The 23,244-nt window shown below is 40.9% G+C and overlaps 2 protein-coding genes across 2 annotated transcripts in view; one reads left to right on the forward strand and one right to left on the reverse strand.

Annotated features, from left to right (window-relative positions):
- Positions 1 to 10,917, reverse strand: part of LOC135522128 (dynein axonemal heavy chain 5-like) — a 75,283-nt gene extending 64,366 nt beyond the window's left edge. Inside the window, 12 exon segments of the mRNA XM_064948113.1 lie at positions 159 to 374; positions 637 to 759; positions 1,048 to 1,155; positions 2,950 to 3,063; positions 3,323 to 3,499; positions 3,699 to 3,836; positions 4,262 to 4,480; positions 4,924 to 5,063; positions 5,270 to 5,354; positions 5,575 to 5,709; positions 10,832 to 10,875; positions 10,878 to 10,917. Coding sequence (XP_064804185.1) covers positions 159 to 374; positions 637 to 759; positions 1,048 to 1,155; positions 2,950 to 3,063; positions 3,323 to 3,499; positions 3,699 to 3,836; positions 4,262 to 4,480; positions 4,924 to 5,063; positions 5,270 to 5,354; positions 5,575 to 5,709; positions 10,832 to 10,875; positions 10,878 to 10,917 — 1,539 coding nt within the window.
- Positions 10,918 to 12,736: 1,819 nt separating this feature from the next.
- LOC135521590 (triple functional domain protein-like) overlaps positions 12,737 to 23,244 on the forward strand; it is an 84,107-nt gene continuing 73,599 nt past the window's right edge. Inside the window, exon 1 of the mRNA XM_064947312.1 lies at positions 12,737 to 12,954. The gene's annotated coding sequence lies outside the window, so the exon portion shown is untranslated. The remainder of the gene's footprint in view (positions 12,955 to 23,244) is intronic.

Here is a 23,244-nt window from a genome sequence, read left to right on the forward strand (position 1 = left end):
AAAACATCTAAAAAGGTAACGTGTAAAAAGGTAACGTGTAAAAAGGTAACATCTAAAAAGGTAACGTCTAAAAATGTAATTGATTTACAAAAATTGTTTAAAAAGTTATGCCTAAAAGGGTAACGTCTACAAAGTACTCTAATCTCCAGACTGTGTACCTGAAACGTGGTTGCCATAGTTTCCAGGCCTTCTATCTTGGAGTCCTGTAGGGCTGAGTAGGTAGTGATGGTGCTGAACATGTTGAGGATCTTGTAGAGGCGTCTTTGGAACGTCTCAAACTTCCCAAAGATGTACATCTCACTGAAATCAAACTGCCTCTCGGAGGGACTCTGCTCCAGCTTCTTCTTGGTATTGTGGAAGCACTTCTGGTACTCCTATAATGAGATAGATGGGATCCAGATGAAAAGTCATTGGAGGAGCATGGAAAGGAAGTTATACTGTAAAATAGTTCATTTGTGAGAAGTGTGTAAAGGATGTGACGGTATTACACTAGAGATAATCAATTATTTATAGATTAAAGCTTTTAAGGGCCTGTACTTTCAAAACGGACATTTCTTTGTACCTTAATTTAGCACAGTATTTGAAATGATCTGGTTAAAGTGTGTTGAACAAGTACTTGGTATATGAAAGCAGTACCTGGTTTAGGTGGATAGCAGCTTTCAGTTTCTCAGCTACAACACCCTGAGGCTGGTCCCATATGGACACAGACCCGTTGTTGGTGATGTAAGTCTTACATGCTGTAATCATCTGGTTGGTAACCTAAGACATGAATAAAAATAATAAAAAACGATACATTTTGCGTGCCTCTCTAATAAGCAACCTCGATGGGATGACTGGTTAACAGGCTTGGAAGGAAAGTAGACAGCACTTCAGCTAACATGAGACCAGGTGGTGAGGCCAAATGCACCGTGAACATCAAAGAAGAATTGACCATATTCATTTCAATACCCTTCTAATGAGGAAATGTAATACATTTGCCAGCTTTTAGGAGATTTACAGTCACCTAGTCTTCTTGGTGGTTAAATACAGTATCTTAGCAATAATGACCTTGACAAACAGGGAGGTGATCTTCTCTGAGGTGTTGTAGTAGCGGGAGATACTATGGATCATCCGGATGGCGTTGATCAGGCCCGGAATGGCCTCTACCATTGACACCTGCGTTCATTTAGCAATCAATACAATCATACAATGATGAGTTTACAAATCCATTAAGATCGATATACAGCTGAAGTTGGAAGTTTACATACACCTTAGCCAAACACATTTAAACTCAGTTTTTCACAATTCCTGACATTTAATCAGAGTAAAAATTCCCTGTCTTAGGTCAGTTAGGATCACCACTTTATTTTAAGAATGTGACATGTCAGAATAATAGAGAGAATGATTTATTTCAGATTATATTTATTTCATCACATTCCCAGTGGGTCAGAAGTTTACATACACTCAATTAGTATTTGGTAGCATTGCCTTTAAATTGTTTAACTTGGGACAAACGTTTCGGGTAGCCTTCCACAAGCTTCCCACAATGAGTTGGGTGAATTTTGGCCCACTCTTCCTGACAGAGCTGGTGTAACTGATTGAGGTCAGGGCTTTGGGATGGCCACTTCAATACCTTGACTTTGTTGTCTTTAAGCCATTTTGAGAATGCTTGGGGTCATTGTCTATTTGAAAGACCCATTTGCGACCAAGCTTTAACTTCCTGACTGATGTCTTGAGATGTTGCTTCAATATATCCACATAATGTTCCTCCCTTATGATGACAACTATTTTGTGAAGTGCACCAGTCCCTCCTGCAGCAAAGCACCCCCACAACATGATGCTGTCACACCCGTGCTTCACGGTTGGGATGGTGTTCTTCGGCTTGCAAGCATCCCCCTTTTTCCTCCAAACATAACAATGGTCATTATGGCCAAACAGCTCTATTTTTGTTTCATCAGACCAAAGGACATTTCTCCAAAAAGTACAATCTTTGTCCCCATGTGCAGTTGCAAACCGTAGTCTGGCTATTTTATCGTGGTTTTGGAGCAGTGGCTTCTCCCTTGCTGAGCGGCCTTTCAGGTTATGTCTATATAGGACTCGTTTTACTGTGGATATAGATTCTTTTGTACCTGTTTCCTCCAGCATCTTCACAAGGTCCTTTGCTGTTGTTCTGGGATTGATTTGCACTTTTCGCACCAAAGTACGTTCATCTCTAAGAGACAGAACGAGTCTCCTTCCTGAGCGGTATGACAGTGGCGTGGTCCCATGGTGTTAATACTTGCGTACTATTGTTTGTACAGATGAATGTGGTACCTTCAGGCGTTTGGAAATTGCTCCCAAGGATGAATCAGACTTGTGGAGGGCTACAATTATTTTTCTGATGTCTTGGCTGATATATTTTGATTTTCCCATGATGTCCCTGAGTTTGAAGTTAGGAATTGAAATACATCCACAGGTACACCTCCAATTGACTCAAATGATGTGAATTAGCCAATCAGAAGCTTCTAAAGCCATGACATCATTTTCTGGAATTTTCCAAGCTGTTTAAAGGCACAGTCAACTTAGTGTATGTAAACTTCTGACCCACTGGAATTGTGATTCAGTGAATTATAAGTGAAATAATCTGTCTGTAAACAATTGTTGGAAAAATTACTTGTTTCATGCACAAAGTAGATGTCATAACTGACTTGCCAAAACTATAGTTTGTTAACAAGAAATTTGTGGAGTGGTTGAAAACGAGTTTTAATAACTCCAACCTAAGTGAATGTAAACTTCCTACTTCAACTGTACATAGTAGACCGGTTTCGCAGATTAAACCGAGTCCTGGACTACAGGGTTTTTAATTGAGAGTGCTTCTTAGTCCAGTATTAGGCATTATCTGTGTCCGGGAAACTGGAAAACTATGTAAATCTGCAGTTAGTAATTCTTAGAGGAAGATATTGAAAACTGTATACAATATTAGTCTCTCACAGGGTCACTGTTGTAGAGCGGGTCACAGAACTTCTCCAGAGTGTAGAGGTACTTCACATTGTCCTTGGCCTCGTTGGCTGAGTCAGTGATCCTGGTGTCCAGCTCTCGCCAGGACTGGTGGGACAGATACAGTCATTAAACATGCACTGTACCTATTCTGCTACAGTTATACAGGAAACACCAACTGAATTCAGATATGAGAGCCATGTACACTAAGCATAGAGGAGTGCTTTATTTTAATGTTTTAATGTGACTGACTCCCACGAACGAGTCTCACGTAGCAAAGATCGAAATTGAGATTTTAACATTTTATTAGCAGGCCTTTAACATCTACTTCTGTGTTACGGAGGACAGGGTGCAACAGCTTGCTCACCTTGATGAGTTTTGACTTGGCCATCATGAGAACGCCCAGGACAGATTTGACATCGGGGCTCTTCAGCTGGTCCAGGAGGTAGTTGAAGCGGGACATGCGTTTCTTCCAGTGGTCCAGCTCGGCCCGCGGCCCCAGGTCATCTGCCTCCTTCCTCAGCTGGTCACTCTCTGCCAGCACCTGGATACAACACAATCACTGCTGATTGGGGAATGCAATATCTGTCAATTGTATTAGATGTGGTGGATCTTGATGTAATTTCCCCTGAGTGGATAAATAAAGTTGGATTGTATTTACTATATTGAACACACACCTCCACCCACAATTAAACAGGTCCATGGAGGAGAAATGTGTGCTATTGAGGTTCAATCTATTTTACCTGTTCAATTTGTTTGATCCACACTTTCATACAGGCCTCTATCTTCTCTGTTGCCTCTGCGCTGTTAGCCACAGCAATGTAGTCAGACGGGCCTTTCAGTGTCTTCAGGTCAAATTCATCACACACTTTTAGATTCACCTAAATGAAACGATTAATGATATCAATTGTATATCCATATACTCGTAATTGCAAAATTACATTTGATTGTTTTGATAAGCATGTGTGTGTATTTGATTATTTGTTATTTATTTTCTGCGTATTTGAGTATTTTCAAATAATGTGGCATGAATAAACTACATATATATTTTTTTCTATAAATAGCATACTTTTTGAAAGTATTTGAAAATACTTATTTCAAATACAATTTTCAAATACCTGGGTTAAATACATGGAAGTGTATTTGAGTCAGTGTATTTGAGTTTTCCAAATACATTCCAATATTCAACTACTTGTCTTTTCAAATAAAACACATCTGAATAAGTACTTTGAAATGCATGTGAAAGTAATTTAGATATTTGAAGTAGTATTTGAAGCCAGGTCGTTTGAGTTTGCACGTCACCTACCTTCTCCTGCAGGCTCTCCTGTGCCCCGGCCAGCACAGACACAAAGCTGTCCAGTGAGCTGATGAAGTTCTGTTTAACTGACTGGGCCTGTGGACTGGCCAGCTCTCCCCAGCCATGGTCCATCTTCTTCAGGCTGGGTATGAAGATCTCAGACAGCAGCTGCTCCACACTTTTAAGCAGGCCTACCTCTGTGGTGTCCAGCATGTTGAAATTCACCTCCTACCAGGACCAGAGAACTTTAGATTGACATGACCACACAGTAGGCCAGGGGATGACACCATTTTAGAAGCAAGGATTGGGGTGACGTGTCATACTGTTACTAATATTGTTTGCCTGAATGCAAGGGTAAATAGTGTTATGAATGATAAGAGCATTGTTATACGAACATTGTTTAAGCCCTTAGACATATAAATATTGATAAAACGTATAATGCCAACTATGTGTTGGATCAGGGTTCTCCAACCCAGTTCCTGGAAAGCTACCCTCCAGTAGGTTTTCAATCCAACCCCAGTTGTAACTAACCTAATTCAGGCCATAAACCAGCTAACTATTAGATTCAGGGGTGCTAGATTAGGGTTGGAGTGAAAACCTAAAGGACGGTAGCTCGCCAGGAACAGGGTTGGAGAGCCTTGTGTTGGTGAGATAGTAAGGTGGAGACTCACCCTGTGCACATTCTCAGAGGTGATAGCCTTGGAGGGGTTGGCTCTTGTGAAGAACACACAGACACCAGTCAGAGCCACATCTTTGCCCTCAGTGACAAACACCTTGGCCTTCTTACTCCGGTTGGGGGCCAAGATGGCTGCTGCTGCTGCTGCTGCTAGGGGGACAAACAAAGCAGTTACCCAATACCCACTATATCATCTTTATGACAGGAAGAAGGGTAAGATACATGAATCTAACTGTTCGCAAGAGTCAACCTCTTTGAGCTGTAACTCTACTATTAACTGTGTTATTACTCTGCTATTATTATTTTCCCCTATTATTTCCCTACATGGCCAATCATCTCACCTGCTTCAGCTGGCTCCACATCCTGATAGTAGAACATGATATGAGGAAGTCCCTCAGACACAAAGAACTGCTCCATGCGCTCAATCTATGGGAGACAGGTTCATGACAATCACCGTTCCCACAATTAATTTACTTTTACTTGATTCAATCGCTTTTGCACAAGTTATTACAATACAGGTAGTCTTGAAATGTAGAAACAAATGTTGCATCCGCAAGCAGTGGCCAGCGACTCAACAGTCTGTCACAAGGGACCACAGTACAGGGGATTGACGGAGGTGGAGCGGTGATGAAGTGTTATGCCCTACCTGAGTTCCCTCCAGAATGGCATCCTCCACGTCAGCCTTCTCCAGGCCCAGGCAGGAAGCCACGATGCTGAGGACGTAGTCATGTCTGCCATCCAGCTGAGCTCTCTTAGCCTCACGCTCCTCTTTTAGCTTTTGCTGCAAACAGAGAGACAGAGAGAGGCATCATCAAGTCAACCCAAGTACAGATTCAAACTGGACGGATTGCTTCGACAAGAGGAGGAACCAAATTCTGATTAATATTTCAGCCCGGAAACAATTCAAGTAATTCAAATCATAATGACTGGATACAACAAGAGTCATTCACACATACTTTGAATGCAACAATCTCGCTGTTAGATATGAGATAGGATTGAGGCTCCCTTTTGCTCCTTCTAGACTTTGAGTCAGCCATTGTTCAAAAGGTTCACAGAATGACAATCACTTTCACATGTCAGCCAAGACAGCAAAATTCAGGACACTTGCAGACTCCATTGAAGAAATATCAGAAAAAAATACAATATCTTTAATATATACTGCAGCTTTGTTATTAACAGTAAAATCCACGAAAAAAAACTGAAAAAACAGCAAAACCCCACACAAAGAAGTGAAAATTAAAGTGATAGCCTATTCCTTCATGGAAATCTCTTGAACTGTGATCTCTGATAAAAACATTTTCTGTAGAAAAACGTTATACTATATACTGTAGACTTGTTAGCTATGCCTCTTTCTCTGTCTTCTATACCACTCCTAGCTATCCACAGGTTATATACAGTGAAACGTCCAGACAGTAGCACAAACAGCACAGATAGAACCTTAACATCCCACTCTGGCTAGCCTATAACACTACCCTGGACAGCCCAGTGGCTGGGGGCCTCATGTTAAAGAAGACAGAGAATAGAGATAGTTAAATCTACTACAATGAGTTGCTTGGTGGTGCTGCTAGGTAACGGCAGGAAAAAGGCAAACCAATAAATTAAGCCGACTTTGTGTTGTATTTTGTGGGCCGATTGCAGACGCTTTCAAACTCTGGTTTTATTTTCCCCATTGACAGTCTGGAATTGAGCCTGTGTTGTCTGGAGAAGTGTTTCGCTCTAGGTTAAGCTACCTTTTACTTGTAAGGGTCTAATTTGAGATATAGGCCCTTTGGGTTCAGCACATTGCAACTTAACAACAAAGCATTTTATAGCTACTGGCTCGACCATTTACCGGCAGACCAAGAATACTAAGCACACTTAAGCTTTTCCTGCATTTCTTTATATCTACACTGGCATGTTACTATTTGGCAAACACTATACATTTTCCCCTAAGAATGCATTTGATGCCATGGATAAAGTGTGGTCACATTCAGACTTGAGTAATTCATACCAAGCTGGCTCACTGGTGTATCTCTATTGCACTTTAAAGACGTTAAGGCCAAGTCTGAGTCACATTTACTATGGCTTATTTTATAACCCCAATGGATTAGTCCAATTAAAAGATAGCTCCACATGAGTTTCATCCAGGTATCTGGTGGGAATAGGAGAAGGCGGAGGAAGAAGATAGCAGAAGAAGATGGATAAAGATTTACAGCATGCATCAGATCAGAGGCAGCACCCAGCAGTCAACAAGCCTGGACACGAAAGACCAAACACAGCTATTGACCTATTGGACAAACACTAGCCCCAGACTACATCCTAAATGCAACCCTACTCCCTATATGGTGCACTGCTTGGTCTCTGGTCAAAAGTAGTGCACGATGTAGGGAAAAGGGTGCCAATAGACGAAGCATGTGCAACGCAGGCCAGCCAGTACAATACTGATTCACCACACTGCCTGAACAGAACCACTGGAGGAAATACATGCTTATATAAGCTAGCCAAGACAAGGGTTGCTGGGCGACACACACATCACACCTGCTCCCTGAGCTGGCAGTGATTCCAGTCCAGGACTTTCATGATGAGCAAGCAGCCACCTCAGGCTTCAGCCTACAGAGAAGAGCTACAGCACACCGAGCATAAAGCACTAAGCACCAAGCGTACACAATGGCAGCCTCAACTGCCTGCAAGCTTTCAGCTCAGATAAGAATTGAATGGCTTGAATGAAAATATCCTGACCAAACAAATCAAGAAATACTTCAGAAAGAAAAGGACTAACAGCTTCCCACTTATTGTGGCAAGCTTGTGGAAGGCTACTCGAAACGTTTGACCCAAGTTAAACAATTTAAAGGCAATGCTACCAAATACTAATTGAGTGTATGTAAACTTCTGACCCACTGGGAATGCGGTTAAAGAAATGAAAGCTGAAATAAACCATTCTCTCTACTATTATTCTGACATTTCACATTCTTAAAATAAAGTGGTGATCCTACCTGACATAAGACAGGGACTTTTTACTAGGATTAAATGTTAGGAATTGTGAAAAACTGAGATTAACAGTTGAAGTCGGAAGTTTACATACACCTTAGCCAAGTACATTGGCTAAGGTGTATGTAGGTAAACTTCCGACTTCAACTGTAGCTCCAGATAGAGATTGGTGAGTGCTGTCGAGAAGATAAGGCTTGGGGGTAGAAGCTGTTAAGGAGCCTACACATCTGCCTATTTTTCATTCTATCAATGTTTTGTTAATGTTCTTACAGCAGCTTATTTTGTTGAGTAAATTGATCGAAAAGCAATAACCTAAATACAAATGTATACGGTTTTACATTGAATTATGATTTGTGACATGTGTTCAACTAACTAACTAAATCTAAAGATAGGCAAACAAGAAATAGAGCCTTTTGCAGCCAATATAAACCTAACAAAAGCAATAAGACAGTGATATTCACACAGTTTTCACACACATTTGAAAAAGTTTTTTAAAAGTATGTTTTTTCCTACAGGATTTACTCAAGTAAAAGTAAAGTACACATTCCTAAAAGAAAACTACTCAAGTACTGTAACGTGCTACGTGTAGTGTGTTACTACCCACCTCTGTATTTTCATGAATCACCAGTACTGTAAAATCCATACCTCTTATTGATCATTTATAGTTGGGCAACATAGCCTACAAGCTGAACCTCTATCTACACAATGGTCTGGTAAACAATCCAGAATAATGTTATTGTATTTAAGATAAATACAATTGAAAACATTCATGATGAAATGCATGATTTGGTCACAGATTAGGACCAGGGTGTAGCCTAAGTAACGTCATGTAACAGAACTGTGTAGCTTACCTTGTTTTGATAGTCAGGTTTAAAGTGAAGCATCGCCACTCTCAACAAAGCAGCATATTCAAGGAATCCACCCTCTTAATTGACATTAATTACTATTCATGAGAACACAGACAAGAATTCCAGTGCATGCACTGCAGAACAAGCACTGCCAGTGACCAGCATCTTATTTTCCAGCCCAAAGGTTACTGTCTGAAATTATAATATTGTTTTCTCTTCAGACAGAAGCTTGCTAACTAGATAGTGGAGTATTGCGTGACCACCTTCCGGCTAGGTAATGATCAAAAGCAGTGCTATCACCTTACCAACTTCGACAATGGGGCTGGATGGGTCATTGTTATACAGTAGAGGCTACTCTTACAGACAGTGACAGACATGTCTCACCTGGACAGGTATAAAAGAGCCCTGTGGTCCAATGACTTGAGAAAGGGATTGACCAACAGAGAATGGATGGTGTTAAAGAGCAATACACAATACTAGGCCGAGACCTATGTTGTGGAACTCGGGTTAGGCCTAGTTCAATCCAACCAAGGAACACAGTGACTTCTTAATAAAAGCCATTCACCAGTATACATGTTGTACACATGTTGTACTGAAACTAGAAAGGAATAACACTAATGTAAAGTGGTGAAAAGTGGAGTGAGATGAAAGTGCCAGGAGCTGATGGTTAATATGACAGAGCCAATCCTTCAAAAGTGTGGAGAAATGTTGAGTGACAAAACAATCCACCCAAACTTCAAATTCAAAAGGCCAACCAGCATTTGGCTACTGCCTGTCCAAAGAGAACAACATACACCAAGAAACAAACACACCAGCCAATTGAATTGGATTGAATTTATTTTGGGTAACAGACATATACAACAAAATGTACAGCGTGGACCCAGAGGATATCACTTGAAACTATTCATTATAACGCTTGTTTCCAAAGTGGTCCTCAATATTAAATTCCATTAGATTACACAATATTGACCGAGGACGATCACAGACGAAGCTGCCCTCATATGGGGTGAGAGAGCGTTTGATACTTGGAAAATGATTGTGCATCTTTGCATTTAAAAGCAGTTAGATAATTCGTATTTCACTAAGGCATGGCTGATTTCTAAAGTGAGACATCTCATTTGGTGTCCCCACTGAATTATGTATGATCTGGTGAGAGCTCAGAGAGGGATATAAGAGAAGGCCCCCATAACATCAGCTTAACATGCACAACATGTCCCCATAACATCACCATAACATGCACAACATGTCCCCATAACATCACCATAACATGCACAACATGTCCCCATAACATCACCATAACATCACCATAATATCCACAAAATGTCCCCATAACATTTTTTAAAATATATATTTCTACATTTAAACTTGATTTAACTAGGCAAGTCAGTTAAGAACACATTTTTATTTACAATGACGGCCTACCCCGGTCACACCCCGGACGACGCTCGGCCAATTGTGCGCTGCCCTATGTCGTGGTATATTGGCCATATATCACAAACCCCTAAGGTGCCTTATTGCTATTATAAACTGGTTACCAACATAATTAGAGCAGTAAAAATACATGTTTTTGTCATACCCATGGTATAAGGTATCATATACCACAGCTGTCAGACAATCAGCATTCAGGGCTCGAACCACCCAGTTTATAATGCAAAATATAAAGTTTGAGTCCTGAATGCTGATTGGCTGAAAGACATACCATAGGTATGACACTATTTTTATTTGTACTGTTCTAATTACGTTGGTATCCAATTTATAATAGCCATAAGGCCAGAGGACCTGTGGTATATAGCCAATATACCACGGCTAAGGGCTGTTCTTATGCACGACTCAAAGCAGAATGCCTGGATACAGCCATTAACCATGCTTAAATTATTGTGAGCTCTTGAGTCTACATATGCATGCTCTTCATTACCAGAAAATGCCATCATTTTATTGGCAGGGATAAGGAAACAGGACCACAACACGATGCAAGCTATTGGCTACCTTGCCACCACCACCAGACAAATACAAAGATATACAGTCCAACTAATATACATTACAATCACATCTACACAAGCGAAATAGCTGATAATACCATCACCAAACCTGCATTTCCTTTATTGACTCCACGGGGACTGCGGGTTGGGACCTGTTCTCTAGTTGGACTTCGCAGAACACGAGCTAAGAGACATGTTTCCACACCATCACGAATATGTCTTTGAAGTGTGAATACAGTATCAGAATTCTGGAAACAGTTGCAAGTTTTCCATGTCACGTGGAATTCCTATATTTTGGTCCTTGGTGTCCCGGGCTGGCTCGAGGGGCTCACGCTGCAGTTCTCAGATAACACTTTCCCACCAATTAAATGGTGTTAGCTGTTTCCTTGGTTACGTAGGACCAAGGAAATGATTTTTGCTGAATTTGCTATTCAGCATCCTTGGAACTTCCATATCCTAAACCCTAACCTGAACCCATACCCTAACATTAACCATAATTATTACCTAATGCTAACCCCAACCTTAACCCGTACCTTAACCCCTTTGAATGTCTACTTCAATGGGGCATGGACGTCCCAAGGATTCCGGATAGCACAGACATTTTTTTTTCTGATGGGGGCAGCTACAAATACTTCCCTGCAGGCGGCACCATGCACAGCTAGCATTGAGGAATCGGCCCAAATCAACTGTGCTAGCTGGGTGTTGACCATATAAATAGTTTGGGTAGAAACACCACAAATCAACATGATTTGTCACGGTCCACTCATGGGGCCGCAAATAAACTTCTTATTAGATCATTGAGAAAAATCCGATATTGATTAATTTTTAATCAATTTGGAAAGATACGTTTGTAGGACGCCTTTTTGGCCAACACGTGTTCTTGTGAAGGCTGCTAGTCTACAGTTTGTCGTCTTTCTGTATTTGTATATTCGCTTTCATTCCTAACGTTACACTGGAGGGAATGGGTCACACAGGTGGGATGCACAAGTATGGAGAGCATACAGGCATATACAAGCATTTGTCTTTCAAACATGCGTCTATGTAATTAATGATTATTCCCAGCCGCACGCCAACATTGTGTGGAATATGAGTAGGGGGCCATGAATTGAGACGTTGATGCAGCCGTTGAGTGTATCACAGGACACACTTATAGATATTTTCAAGATGCCTCGATGACACTTTGTAATGTAGGCCATGAGAGGAGCGGAGACAATGCATTTCCAAATGGACACTATAATAATCTTCTTTACTTGATTTTTACTAGCGGCTTTCTAAACTGCAGAATTTGGGCATCACAACATAGGCCAATCTATATGCCAACAGTATGAAGAGGACACAATGCATGTATAAAGGTACCTTATACTTTTTTAAACCAGTGGGAGGCAGTGTTTGATAGCAGAATGAACCATCTAGATATTTTAAAGCAGACGTCTATCAATCATTATTGTAGGTAGTTCGATACACTCTTTAATAGAAAATAATAACACCAGGCCAGTCATCATCAGGTAGGCTAAACAGTCGAAATGTCTTGATTATTCCAAGTGTAGGAAGTGTTTTTGTGATAAATAAAATTGTATTCCTAACCTATCTCATAGCTATGTTTTCCTGTTGGCTACCATAGCCTATGAAAGGTCTATGTCTATATTATATCATGTCTGGTGGCCAAGTGTAGCCTGGTCCCAGATCGGTTTGTGCTTTTGCCAATTCCATTGTCATTGTCAAACAAGACATGTTTTCAATGACAAATCCGTAAGGAGTTGGCAAGAGAGCAGAAAAAGACTGGCACCCAGGCTACACCAAGTAGCCTTTATGATTTGGCTCCCCTACCCAACCGATTTGGCTCCCCTTTCATCCCATTTGTGGCGCACAATGCCTCAAAATTTCAGGGATATTCCAGCAGGGCCAGAGACCCCATACAAGACCTCCCCTTTATCAACGGACTTCCCCCTCTGCCTCTGTGCTCAGGCTCTGGAGCGCCGCCGATCGGTAATAAGAATTTTCATTCTCGCCAAGATGGAGGTCTCTTGCCTATTGAAGAGAGAAAAGATTGCGTGCGTGTTACAGTAGAATATAATTTCAATGGTGTTCCATTTCAATTTTCACGGAAAATCTAAAGGAAGTCAATTATTTGGAGATTATTTTTCCATATCGGTATTCCAGCCATGAGCTCTGGAGAGGGAATAGATGAGGCTGCTAAAGATGCGGCCGACATAGCGGCGTTTTTCAAGTCCGGTAAGTGAAAGAGGGGCGAGAACCTCCGGTCGCCCACTGTATTGATAATGCCATATACATTGTTCCCGTATAGATGCTAAACTGATCAACACATTCAGCCATTGGTGGGTGGATGCGTTAGAGAGATACGATTATTATCCTCCTAAACAGGCTCCCTGTCATCCTCTCTGCTTTTATTCCAATATGATAACAGAGTGAACCTCAGATTATAGTAAATTACGCACACTTCAATGTAAAAAACATATGTGTCTTGGGTGGTTTATAATCTAGAAATGAAATGTAATAAATGTATCCCTATCTCGAGATGTGTGTAGAAAACATATTTCATTTTTTCTGTACCCTGCGTCGTGGCCAATGAACCTTTGGCAGTGAGCTGCTTGTTAGTCAGAACCACATCCTATTGATTGTGATAGCCTATCATGTAAACAAACTGTAGTCTATGATGCCGCCCAGGTGAAGAGGCTGCACAATCTATCTGGAACATAACTGAGTTTTAGACCAGGCCTACGTAGCCTACGGAAATATCTTCCTGTTTACTCTCATACAATGTGTTATGGACTAACCAAGAATAGACTATCACGTTTTTCTATTGCTGTTTAGTTGATTTAGACAACCATCAGTCCACCAGGGCAATAAACGAATCCCTAGAAAATGTATCCTTACAAAATATTCAGATTGTTGTGTTATTAGGGTTATTTTATCTCTGGTATTCATTCTAACATTTTTTTTCTCTCTAGTCAATTTAATGACCTAACGATGTATTTATTTTTTTACCCTAGTAGGCCAAACCTATTCAATCCCAGAAGTGGTCCACACCACACACTGCCATCATTTCCCCCCACATGAATTGGGGTAAGAATGTAATTCTAAAGGAATGAACATTTTGGAAAGTAAAAAAAAGTTCATATAGGTGCCTGGGGAACGTCCCTGGACCATGATGAGACCACCTCAGATGATCCACAGTCAGAGCAGCTGTTCGTTTGCGCTCAGCTGTTTCTGTAGCATCTGGTCTGGTGCATCTTGGTCAACAAGTCTGTTTCCCACCATCCCCATGGATGACACACAGACAGAAGTTTGAGTGGGACAAACAGGGTCAAGCTGAAGTGAAGAAGGGACTGAGTCTATTGGAAATACGAGTGATATAGCCTAATGATTTATGTAATACAGTCTATTCTATTCTTTAGTGAATGCATGTTGCATAGCATTGACTTGAGCTTTTAGGTCACTGGAGTCTGGAGGTAAGGAAGTTAAGAAAGAGCTGTCTAAAACAATGTTAGGAATTGGGTTTGGCGAAGGAATGTCCCAACATTAATGGAGTCAAGGGACCTTGAACTATAGGCTGATGGTCATATCTAACAAGGTAGAAATATATACATCTGCCTATGTTAATTTCTCCCATAGTTGCCACAAATATTTCCTCTCAGTGTCTCTTTAAGACAGCTTGGAATGCTATAATGGATTGTATTATATTGTTGCAGTCTACTGTTGGTATGTGGCAGGGTTTTCTGCTGTAGCTGTTATAGACCATGTCCTGGGAGTTAACAATAGCAACATGAACCTGAATGATGTGCATGAACAACATTTGCCTGTAAATGGTCTCTGTCTAGATGCTTTGAGGTTTGTGTAGCCCATTTTTACTATTATTGTTAACTGTAAGGACTAAGCTTAGCTTGCTCTATCGGGTAATTAGGTTGTATTTGTGCAGTGTTGAAGCTAGTAAGTGTTTTGCATGGTGATGCATTTAGACTTTAACATTTCACACATATTGTGTAGGTGCTAAAACTGTGAAATCTAGTTATGACGGTGTAAGAGAGAGGCCAGTGAAACACAGAGCAAACAACATGACCCATAACTGTGTCCAAGCATACGATAGATAGGAGCAAGGAATATGTTGGCTGAGTCCCAAAAGCTATTCCATGTTGTCCACTACTTTTGACCAGAGCCCTATGCCTTTGAGGTACTATTTAGGGAATAGGGAATATGTTCACTATAATAGGGTGCCATTTGGGATGCAACCATGGATATGTTGTTTGGCCTGTCAGTATCCTACAACACTATTCATTTTGAAGCCACAGGGAAACGGACAGAAAAGGCCACCCCACTTTCTGTGACCTCTCCAGCAGGCTTCCTAATTGCTGCTGCCTTGTAGAGCGTTGAACTCTTGGCACAAAGTGGCTCTTTCTTGTTGCACTGAAACAGATTTCTTTGGTTTGGGGAGCTCTGGATGCACCCACTATGATGCCCTAGTTGGTCTTGAGTAGGACTTTGTATGTGTCCCAAATGGCACCCTATTCCCTAAATGTGCACTAGTTTTGACCAGGGTATGAATAGCGTGCCTTTTTGAACTCGTATGGCTGTACTAAACGGCCTGGCTGAAGTTGTTATATGTCATTTAAGAAGAGACTGGGCTAATTTTAGTATTCGCCCTTTGAAGAGTATCTAACGCGATGATATACTAGACAGTCTGTATTGGAAGACGATACGCATCACATAAGTCATAGCTTGATGATTTAGGGAAGTCAACTATCAAAACAGTATTCTTTTCAGTTTATGGAGACATATTTCTGTTTGGAGTTGTGGTAGTCATGGAGACGTTGTGCTAGTCATAGTCGTCTATTATTCCTTGTCCTTATTTTGTGATGAGTTAGACAGATGGACGTTATTATGTCATTCCCACAAACATTGTATAGATCCCACATTTTATACTGAGTCATCCTCTTGTGAGCTAATCAGTGAGATTGTCATAACTTTTAGTCCACTTGACGATGAGGCTCATTACAGCAGCTCAGTAGCAGCATGCCTATGATGTCAGCCCACACAAAGTTTTAGGTCTATGTCCCAAGGAATTCAAAACTATTGCACTGTATGCTTATAATCACTCTACACTGAGTGTACAAAATATTAGGAACACCTGCTCATAGACTGACATAGACTGACCAGATGAATCCAGGTGAAGGCTATAATCCCCTATTGATGTCACTTGTTATATCCACTTCAATCAGTGTAGATAAAAGGGAGGAGACAGGTTGAAGACGGATTTTTAAGCCTTGAGACAATTGAGACATTGATTGGGTATGTGTGCCATTAAGAATGGGAAAGACAATGGTGAATGGGAAAGACAAAGGGTTGACGTGCCTTTGAACAGTGTATGGTTGTAGGTGCCAGGCGCACCGCTTTGAGGGTCAAGTACTGCAAAGCTGCTGTGTTTTTCATGCTCAACCGTTTCCCGTGTGTATCAAGAATGGTCCACCTCCCAAAGGACGTCCAGCCAATTTGACACAACTGTGGGAAAAGTTGTAGTCAACATGGACCAGCATCCACGTGGGAATGCTTTCAACACCTTGTAGAGTCCATGCCCCGACAAATGTAGTCTGTTCTGAGGGCAAAAGGGAGGGGTGCAACTCAATTTTAGGAAGGTGTTCCTAATGTTTTATACAGTGTATATTAGTGTATATTAACACTATGTATAAACTATTTACCAAGTTATTACATTGGCACCGAGTGTAGTATACAGAAGGCATAAGGTTGTCTTGGCCTGTTTGATGTGAGTTGACTCTTACAGGGATCATCCTGTCCCTCACTGTACAGTAAGCTGTTGTAATGCAGAGCTGCTCGCTGGCTATTCATAGTGTACAGTGGCATTGCCCATTAGCTTTCAATTACCCAAATCAGGAGGTCATTTTCAGTGGCTTTTTAAGGATTGCAGACTGAATTAATTGTGTAATTGATTTATGCTTATTTTTTTGCTTTTTAGGAACAAGACGAAAAATGTATGAGGTGTGACTAACTTTTATGACACAGCATCATGCCATGCTTACAAATGAGTACGTTGTAGCTCAATCAGGCACCACTGAGTTTTGATTTACAAGGTAATAATATACTAGTCATCCATCATAACACCAGTGGTATAATGAGACCTATGGTTCCAACAAAGATATAGTGTTTACTATGTCAAAGTACCTTCTATTTTTGTCCTGTATCAAATACTGTAGTCAGGCGCCATTTTCCACCACATAGCTGCCTTGCTTTGACCATTTACCATATTACACAGTGGGGTTGTTCTTGTGAGAGGACGGCCGTCACATTGGCAATGGTATAAATCAGGATATTTTCTGTGTACATGATTGTTCCACTATCCAGCTCAGAGCAGGCTGAGGTTTACCAATTACTTTCATTTGATTGGATCTTTAGAAAAGCCCTGTCGTGTCTTTGGCTATGCCGGATTAAGTGATATGACATGCTATTCTATAAAATCATTTCTCCGTAATTAATATCGGCTGATTGAGCTAATCAAGTAAATGTAATTAACTAGAGAGTCGGGAACCACGAAAGAATATTTATAGAGCTGTTATCTTCCAAATAAACTCTTAAAGACCTAGTAATATTTTACATCAATAGCAGTCAATATCAATCGTCATCTTATTTCAGTCTCATCTGAAAGTTGTAAATTCTTTTATCTACACGAACCCTGGCTACCAAGTTGAATCAGCAATACAAAATTGGGTTTAATTATTTATTTACTAAATACCTAACTAAATCACACAGATTTACACATACACACAATTAATCATAACTTGATTACAAATTACGTCATAAAGAAAGAAAGGAAAATGCAACAAATATTTACTCTGAGCTGCGCTTCGATAGGTTGGTGGTAGATGGAAGGCCGTGTTGCCAAACCGAGTCCTTTGAAGAATGTCTCTGGTTGTCAATTGGAAACGTTGTAGTAACGTCATTGTGTGGTAGACGGGATACTCTGTCTGTTCCTTCCTAACCTGCGTTTGCAGCTGCGGTTAATAACTCAACGGCTAGGAGGTATCACTTCTGTAGTGAATAAGAGTTCAAAGTTCATACCATTCGCAACCAAAGCTCACGCTGATGTTGGCTTCGTTCTGTAGTTATTATCTGAACCATTCTGACATAGGACTGTCGTCCTACATCCCCAGAACAGGAAGTTCTATTGTCGTCAAGGGCTTATATAGGAAGGGAGAGGAGGACGTGTTTGAAAAGTTTTAAAGCCCATGTCCCTTCACAGGGCGGGCCACTGATTGAGCAGCCCTATCTTATGAAAACCCACATCTCACATTTTAGAAGCTAAAACCACATTTCATCCCATCACAAATAATTTCATATTCAAACATTTAAATTGAACAACAATTCCATGTGAATCCGATAACTCTGATGTGTAGACTTTACACTGTAGAGTTTATGTCATTTGATCATTGATGAGAATGTCTCAGATGACAACTGAACTGACATCATATTCATTAAGTATCACCGCATATGTTCAATTGGTCTGATTACCAGAATATAGTTAATTTCCCCCCACCTACTGATGTTCCCAGAATCTCTATGTTAACCAAGGGTTTTGCAAATTTAACCTCAGTAGGGTAGAGAGAGGAAAAAGGGGGGAAGAGGTATTTACAGTGCCTTGCGAAAGTATTCGGCCCCCTTGAACTTTGCGACCTTTTGCCACATTTCAGGCTTCTAACATAAAGATATAAAACTGTATTTTTTTGTGAAGAATCAACAACAAGTGGGACACAATCATGAAGTGGAACGACATTTATTGGATATTTCAAACTTTTTTAACAAATCAAAAACTGAAAAATTGGGCGTGCAAAATTATTCAGCCCCCTTAAGTTAATACTTTGTAGCGCCACCTTTTGCTGCGATTACAGCTGTAAGTCGCTTGGGGTATGTCTCTATCAGTTTTGCACATCGAGAGACTGAAATTGTTTCCCATTCCTCCTTGCAAAACAGCTCGAGCTCAGTGAGGTTGGATGGAGAGCATTTGTGAACAGCAGTTTTAAGTTCTTTCCACAGATTCTCGATTGGATTCAGGTCTGGACTTTGACTTGGCCATTCTAACACCTGGATATGTTTATTTTTGAACCATTCCATTGTAGATTTTGCTTTATGTTTTGGATCATTGTCTTGATGGAAGACAAATCTCCGTCCCTGTCTCAGGTCTTTTGCAGACTCCATCAGGTTTTCTTCCAGAATGGTCCTGTATTTGGCTCCATCCATCTTCCCATCAATTTTAACCATCTTCCCTGTCCCTGCTGAAGAAAAGCAGGCCCAAACCATGATGCTGCCACCACCATGTTTGACAGTGGGGATGGTGTGTTCATGGTGATGAGCTGTGTTGCTTTTACGCCAAACATAACGTTTTGTATTGTTGCCAAAAAGTTCAATTTTGGTTTCATCTGACCAGAGCACCTTCTTCCACATGTTTGGTGTGTCTCCCAGGTGGCTTGTGGCAAACTTTAAACAACACTTTTTATGGAGATCTTTAAGAAATGACTTTCTTCTTGCCACTCTTCCATAAAGGCCAGATTTGTGCAATATACGACTGATTGTTGTCCTATGGACAGAGTCTCCCACCTCAGCTGTAGATCTCTGCAGTTCATCTAGAGTGATCATGGGCCTCTTGGCTGCATCTCTGATCAGTCTTCTCCTTGTATGAGCTGAAAGTTTAGAGGGACGGCCAGGTCTTGGTAGATTTGCAGTGGTCTGATACTCCTTCCATTTCAATATTATCGCTTGCACAGTGCTCCTTGGGATGTTTAAAGCTTGGGAAATCTTTTTGTATCCAAATCCGGCTTTAAACTTCTTCACAACAGTATCTCGGACCTGCCTGGTCCTTGTTCTTCATGATGCTCTCTGCGCTTTTAACGGACCTCTGAGACTATCACAGTGCAGGTGCATTTATACGGAGACTTGATTACACACAGGTGAATTGTATTTATCATCATTAGTCATTTAGGTCAACATTGTATCATTCAGAGATCCTCACTGAACTTCTGGAGAGAGTTTGCTGCACTGAAAGTAAAGGGGCTGAATAATTTTGCACGCCCAATTTTTCAGTTTTTGATTTGTTAAAAAAGTTTGAAATATCCAATAAATGTCGTTCCACTTCATGATTGTGTCCCACTTGTTGTTGATTCTTCACAAAAAAATACAGTTTTATATCTGTATTTTTGAAGCCTGAAATGTGGCAAAAGGTCGCAAAGTTCAAGGGGGCCGAATACTTTCGCAAGGCACTGTATGACTGTCATAAACCTTCTCCCCAGGCCAACGTCATGACAGCCCCTTTACTCATTTCTTATGTCCCCATTCCATTTAAGCATTACTTGCTTTCTAGTGGTGATATTATACCATAGAAATGTCACAGTTATCATCTATTTACCATCAACTGTTGGACATGAAAATTCTAAATGTCTTTGTCCGTTTAGGAATGAAAAATGAGATTATGACTAGGCCTAATTAGATCAGCCTGTAATGGCCAGTAATGTGAGCCAAATTGTTGTACTGCCTGTGATCCAGTGTTATCACCCAGTGTGATCATGCTTATCGAAGTGGAAACCTAAGTGTTATGTAATAAAATGTCTACTGGCTGCTGCTGAGAAACAGACTTGACCCAACTAAAGTCTTCTTAGCTGTGTCATAATAATGGTGTAGTGTAGTAGGGATCAGATGCTCCAGAATCAATTCACATCATGAGGAGGGAGAGGGGGAGAGAGAGAGAGAGAGGGAGAGAGAGAGAGAAAGAAAGAGAGCGAACGAAAGGAAGGACAGAATAACCACCTCTGCAAATGATAGAGTAGTGAAGGCTAAAGTCAGGTTGGAGTAGGCCATCATGGCTTGCTTTTATACATATTCTACAGTCAGAAAGAATCCTCTTGCATTCTATCGCAAAGTAATTGGCAGTTGCTTCTAGTGGAGTAGAAGCAATCAGCCCAGAGTGGCATTGCACCATGAAACGGCCTCAGCCCAGCCTCCATCATACCATCCTCCTCATAATTGGAAAAAGAAGAGCTTTTCTGTTTAGCCCAGACTCACTTCGGTGGTTTGGTTTCCCTCCTCCTCTCTTCAGCGAGTCCACTGTATGCTCACAATGGAGAGCAGATGTTTTAGTGCTGCTTGACTGTCATGGATTTGTTTATTGTAGAGCTGTTTATAAAGCAGCCTGCTGAATGTCTTTTATGAGATCCATGGCATTTATAGTATAGATTAGTTAGAGATACTAGGCTTTTTACTGACCCACAGAACTAGATAAGGCCACATCTCATTTAAAGCAGCAATCGGTGCACAATTCTGTAGTATAGATCATGAACTGTAGGCCTATGCTAGTTGTGTGGAAAAATCTAAAGAAAATCGTTAAAACTGCCTGCATGATCAGAAGAATGGCGAAGTATTTACCGGGAAAGATTCTTAAGCAAACAACACAAAGCATGAATTGGGAGTCAGGTGAACTACTGTTCTGTGGTCTGGGGAAATTCATCAGAAAGTGAGATTAGGAGGATGCAGATTGCACAGAACAAAGCAACAAGGATAGTTTTATGGTGGAGATATGATACTTCTCTTGTAGTCACGTACAATGGTCTTGGTTGGTCATCAATCAACAAGATAATTGAAAAACACATGCTTATTTTATTTTACACAGTACACCACATTACAAGAAATAGATTGTCCCCCATCGATGTCTTATCTCGGCAGAGAAGAGAAATAGGCAAAATAACATTTCGATTCAGAGTAATAAAGAAATTGAATAATTAATCTAGCAACCCAGAAACCTTTCAATTTATAAATTCACACAATACTTAGAACCACTTAAATATAATAAATTGCATGGTTGTGCAGGACTATGGTAGATGAACAAACCAATCTATCTTTTAAGACTGTTAGATTATTTATCTGGTCAATATGGCAGTGTATTATGTCTGTTGTTTATTACAGTGTGTTAAATGTGATTGCATTGTAAATTGTATTTTAATGTTTAAGGACTCATGGAAGATTAGTCCAAGTGAGGATTAAAAGAGATTCTAATCAAATAAAATAAAACACTAACGCTTGCAGAGCTTAAAGTCATTGCTTACAGGGTAAGGAAACCAATATTGTAATTTGGGTGAACTATCCCTTTAATAACATTCATTTCCCATTTAAATAGTCCCGATTTGCATACAGATAACCGTCAATGTCAATAAGTAGGAATTGAGAATGCAGAGTGAAGTCGATAACTAGCCTAAGGGATGGCTTAATTCAGTCAGGAATATAGAGGTATCAATCACAGCAGCCTCAGCCTGCCACCCACGTTGCCTGGGGGCCAGGAAGGAAGGAAAGAAAAGGGATTGTGGGCCATGAAGAAGAAGAGTGGTTGTGGGCTGAGCCTGCCTGTGTGTCTCCTTGAAATCCCTCATCTGATAAGAGAGGATTTCCTATCCATCAGAAAACCTCAGCCACCCACACCCTACCAGAAACACACACCCAGCAGCCCCCTCCTTCCCAGCAGTAAGGCGGCGTCTGGAATCAGGGCATCTCATCTCAGAACCCTGGCCTCCTAGGTGTCTGTCTGCCGGCCTGCCTTCCTGTCTGTTTCCTTCTCAGAGACTAGCTGTTATATCAAACAGAGCAGCAGGGTTTTATGTGTTTCTGAGCTTATGTATTAACACCCCTCTTCTCTCTGATGGTAATAATAAACTCAGACACACACACATACACACACATACACACAAGCGCATTTGATCCTTCCCGTCGTTCATGCAGGACGGCATATTAAAAATCATATACTATTAAAAGCCTTTATGTTTTGAGAACATGCCTTTCCTATTTTTAATGAGGTTGCGGCACACACACGCACGCGCACACACACATGCACACACACACACACACACACGGCTCAGTTTGGGAATCAAAGCAGCATGGCCCATAGTGAGATTGAGCTAGGGGATGTTTGGTGTGGTGTGGTTGCAGCTGTGTGCCCTCCCTGTGCTTGTCTCCAGTGAACAGCTGTGCACAGCTTGTCAAACAGGAACTCCACACGGAGCGATACATCCTCTCCCCTTTGAAGACACTAACATGTTTAGATCCTCCTCGTGCTGCACTCTGCCAGTGGTCGCCTGGTTTAAATAGATCACGCGCCGCTGCTCAGATTTGTATAAAAATAAGCAAACTAAACTAAAATCCACATAATACAATATTGTCTCTCATTCACCCCGTTCAAGTTGGTGTTTGTTTGTATGAGAGACATCGTTTTGGTCCACTTGTCATACCCAGGATAGTTAGACATGTAACTGACTGTAACTCATAGCCATTTCCATGTTAGAAAACCCCTAGGTGAATAGGCAAGAGTAGGATACCAGAGATCCAATGAAGGATGCCAGTTACAAAGCCTAAGGCTACGTCTTACAGCAGGGGACCCTCTAGTCTATATTTACATTACAATTTTTACATTTCAGTCATTTAGCAGACGCTCTTATCCAGAGTGACTTACAGTTAGTGCATTCA

This window comes from Oncorhynchus masou, chromosome 30, assembly GCF_036934945.1.
Source record: "Oncorhynchus masou masou isolate Uvic2021 chromosome 30, UVic_Omas_1.1, whole genome shotgun sequence".
Taxonomy (NCBI): Eukaryota; Metazoa; Chordata; class Actinopteri; order Salmoniformes; family Salmonidae; genus Oncorhynchus; species Oncorhynchus masou.